At 42.9% G+C, this 3,290-nt stretch overlaps 1 protein-coding gene across 1 annotated transcript; it reads right to left on the minus strand.

The window, feature by feature from the left end:
* Positions 1-404: 404 nt before the first annotated feature.
* On the minus strand, positions 405-2,611 carry LOC142498070 (indolethylamine N-methyltransferase-like). Its single transcript, XM_075606577.1, has 3 exons — positions 2,464-2,611; positions 2,084-2,291; positions 405-834 (listed from the first exon to the last, which is right to left on the minus strand). Exons 1-3 carry the CDS (start codon positions 2,609-2,611, stop codon positions 405-407), a joined length of 786 nt encoding a protein of 261 aa, XP_075462692.1.
* Positions 2,612-3,290: the final 679 nt, after the last annotated feature.

Here is a 3,290-nt window from a genome sequence, read left to right on the forward strand (position 1 = left end):
TTATTGGCTTGGATATTGTCCTCCATATTACCCTTATCATAATAACATGACTTAGTCTTCTGTAAAGCGTTTTCTGTGTCTTCCAGGTGACTCTTTCTAAGTTCCTTGCTAGGTTGCGTTATATTTTTATAGTATAACCTTATTCTAATTCTAACATATTAGTAAAGATAATGTAAATAATACATAATAAAGGTCTTGTCATACCTGTACATATACTGTAGGTACAGAGATTAATATATGCATACACATACTTCCCTGTCATGGCTCTGCAGATACACTAAACATTTACAATTCCTAGAAATATGGTAATTCCTTTTATTTTATAAGTAGTCATTGAGATGTTTGCTATATTATTGCCATTCAGTAGGTAAAGTGTCAGATACATTGTTGTATAACTTTTATCACTAAACCTCCCTCTCCTTGCGTGCTATCATAAACATAATATGATCATAATCTGCTAAATTGCTGGTCTTTTTAGTAGGTAATGCTTCCAAATTCTCAATGATGAATCCTGCATCACAAACAGCCTTTCTAATAAACTCCTCATCATGTGACAGACAGAAGAACTTGTGCTCTCCAACCATATAGCATGACATATTATAAGTCCCCATCAGTAAAATGTGTCCCCCAGTTTTTAGCATTGACGCTAGTTTTTTCAGGTTGCTACAGAAAGCCTGGTGGTCCTTGCTAACAGCTTGTAAGACACCAATGCTGAGCAGACAGTCCATCTGTGGCAGTACTACAGGCTCCAAAGGGTTATCTTTGGTGAGATCACATTTGACAACGCGTTTCACTGCTCTTCTTGCTTTGTCTTCCTTTCCTTGCCACTCCTCGCTGAAATTACAAAACGAAAAAGGATCTTGTGGCAGTTCTGGAGCAAACAGTGGTACATCCAGAAATAATGTACATGTGTCACTCAAATGACTAATAGAGATGGGCGAATATTTTTGATGAATTGGATCCGCAGCAGATCGGCTGGTTCCTTTGGTCCATAGATTTAAGCGGTTCAATTTAAAAAAGGGCTCTCTCCCCACCCATTGACACATCCTATCCCTCCTCCTGACTGACACACCCTATCCCCCCTCCCCACTGACAAACTCTCGCTCCCCCACTGACACACTCTCCACACTTCCCCACTTCCCCACTGAAACTTTCTTTCATCTTCCCCACTGACACTCTCTCTCCTCCCCCACTGACACTCTCTCTCACTCCCTTCCCAATGACACTCTCTCCCCCCACATGACACTTTCTCTGCCCTTCCCCCCACTGACACTCCCTTCCCCTCTAACTGACTCACTCTCTCTCTCCCCACCTGACACTTTCTCTACCCCTCTCCCCACTGACACTCTTTATCCCCCCTTACACTCTCTCTCACCCCCTCTCCACTGACACTCTCTCCCCCACACCTGACACTTTCTCTGCCCCTCCCCTTCAGACACTCTCACCTCCCCACCTGACACTTTATCTCCCCCTCTCCCCACTAACATTCTCTCTCTCTCCATCCCCTCACTTACATGCTTCCTTCCCCAAACTGACACTCTCTCTCCCCCTCTCCACACTGACACTCTCTCTACCCCTACCCCACTGACTCTCTCTCCCCCTACCCCACTGACTCTCTCTCTCTCTCTCCCCTTCAGACACTCTCACACCCCCAGCTGACACTTTATCTCGCCCTATCCCCACTAACATTCTCTCTCTCCCTCCCCTCACTGACACTATTCCTTCCCCTCTCTGACACTCCCCCCACTGACTCTCTCCAACCCACTGACATTCTCTACCCCCCCCCCACTGACACTTTCTCTACCCCTCCCCTCATTGACACTCTCTTCCTCCCCCAACTGACACTCTCTCCCCCCACCTGACACTTTATCTCCCACTCACCCCACTGATACTCTCGCTTCCCCTCCCCCCACTGACTCTCTCCCTCACTGATTCTCTTCATTCCTCCATCTGACACTCTCTGTCCCCCCTCACTGACACTCTAACCCCCACCCCATTGCCTCTTTATCTCCCCAAACTGAAAGTCTCTCAACACTGAGACTCTCTCCCTCTCCCCACATTGATACACTGAAATACACTTTACCTCTTTCCTTCCAGATCACAAACTATTTTTGCAGCGTGAGACCAGTCAGCAGCTCCGGGCTCCTCGTTCCTCCACATTTCAAATTCCCTGATATTTGCGTCAGTAAATTCTATCACATTGATCTCTTTGAAGAAATCACAGGCGGTTAAGAGATGGAAAGCTGTTGGTCCAATGGTAACATCGAGGAGGGTTTCCCCTCTCACACGACCTGCATTCAACGGTTAGAAAATAGGATAATACACATTTTTGACAACATTGTTTTTCACATTAGCAAAGTATTGAACAGAATACAACACAATTTCTTATTCACATGTTTCAGTTCCCCAAACATTTTGATAATATTTTACAGTAACTTCAATATCAACTATAAATGAACGTACCTGAAGAGAACGTTTTAAACAATTGTGTAATAAAATATACAGCCGTCTCCTCAAACATATCATTAGTTCCATTATAGAAATATGTATCGATAAACCCTCTGGGGTCAAACTCTTCATCATGGTAATGCTTGTGGAGACTGGATTCCATTGTGTGTCTCCTTGGTGTAACGATCCTGTTACTTCTATGCAGCACGTGTAGAAGCCTTAAGTTGCAGCTTGGGAAGGTAGAATAGTAGAAGCTCGGTTGGCATCACACAGTATTTCAGCAATTATCAGAGCATGTGATAAGCTTCTGCACAAACATTTACATGGGATGCTGCTGATCTGTGTTTGCTAATGTTGTTGCTTCAATAATGACACGTGACACTAAAATTGTGCAATTATTGTGGTCTACGTAATGTATCCTCAAGTCAGCATTTTGTTAGTGTGATTCACGTCAGATGTACAGTATGAGAGGTGTAAGTGACCCTTTCACACGTTCGAGTTAACAATAATGTTGTGTTTGGGACGTGGTTTTTTTATTTCTTCAAATGTTTTCGTGTTTTTGATTTAGTTCCGGTTTCACAAAAACTCAATTTGTTTGGTTTTGGATTTCTACCAAATAATGGAAAAAAAATCAAAATAAGCAGCAAATGCTAAAACAGGGTTGTCACAGGAAACCTGGCAATTTGCACATTTTTACCAGGATCATGCATTGAGCAAAACAATTTAATGAAATAAATTGTAAATTTATTCACAGGAAAAGGCAAACACACATTGTTACACAATCTACAGCAAAAAGACACATTTACTTGGGAATTGCAGTAACAATCTAGACTCTCTTACGT

The sequence above is a fragment of the Ascaphus truei genome, chromosome 6, assembly GCF_040206685.1.
Source record: "Ascaphus truei isolate aAscTru1 chromosome 6, aAscTru1.hap1, whole genome shotgun sequence".
In the NCBI taxonomy this organism is placed as follows: Eukaryota; Metazoa; Chordata; class Amphibia; order Anura; family Ascaphidae; genus Ascaphus; species Ascaphus truei.

What these genes read in the sequence shown, in the direction of transcription:
- LOC142498070 (XM_075606577.1), bottom strand. Translation starts at nt 2,611, where the DNA reads ATGGAATCCAGTCTCCACAAGCATTACCATGATGAAGAGTTTGACCCC. An exon ending in GTTTAAAACGTTCTCTTCAG is followed by an intron (nt 2,292 to 2,463) that starts GTACGTTCATTT and finishes CGTTGAATGCAG; the next exon opens with GTCGTGTGAGAGGGGAAACC. An exon ending in TGTGATCTGGAAGGAAAGAG is followed by an intron (nt 835 to 2,083) that starts GTAAAGTGTATT and finishes TTGTAATTTCAG; the next exon opens with CGAGGAGTGGCAAGGAAAGG.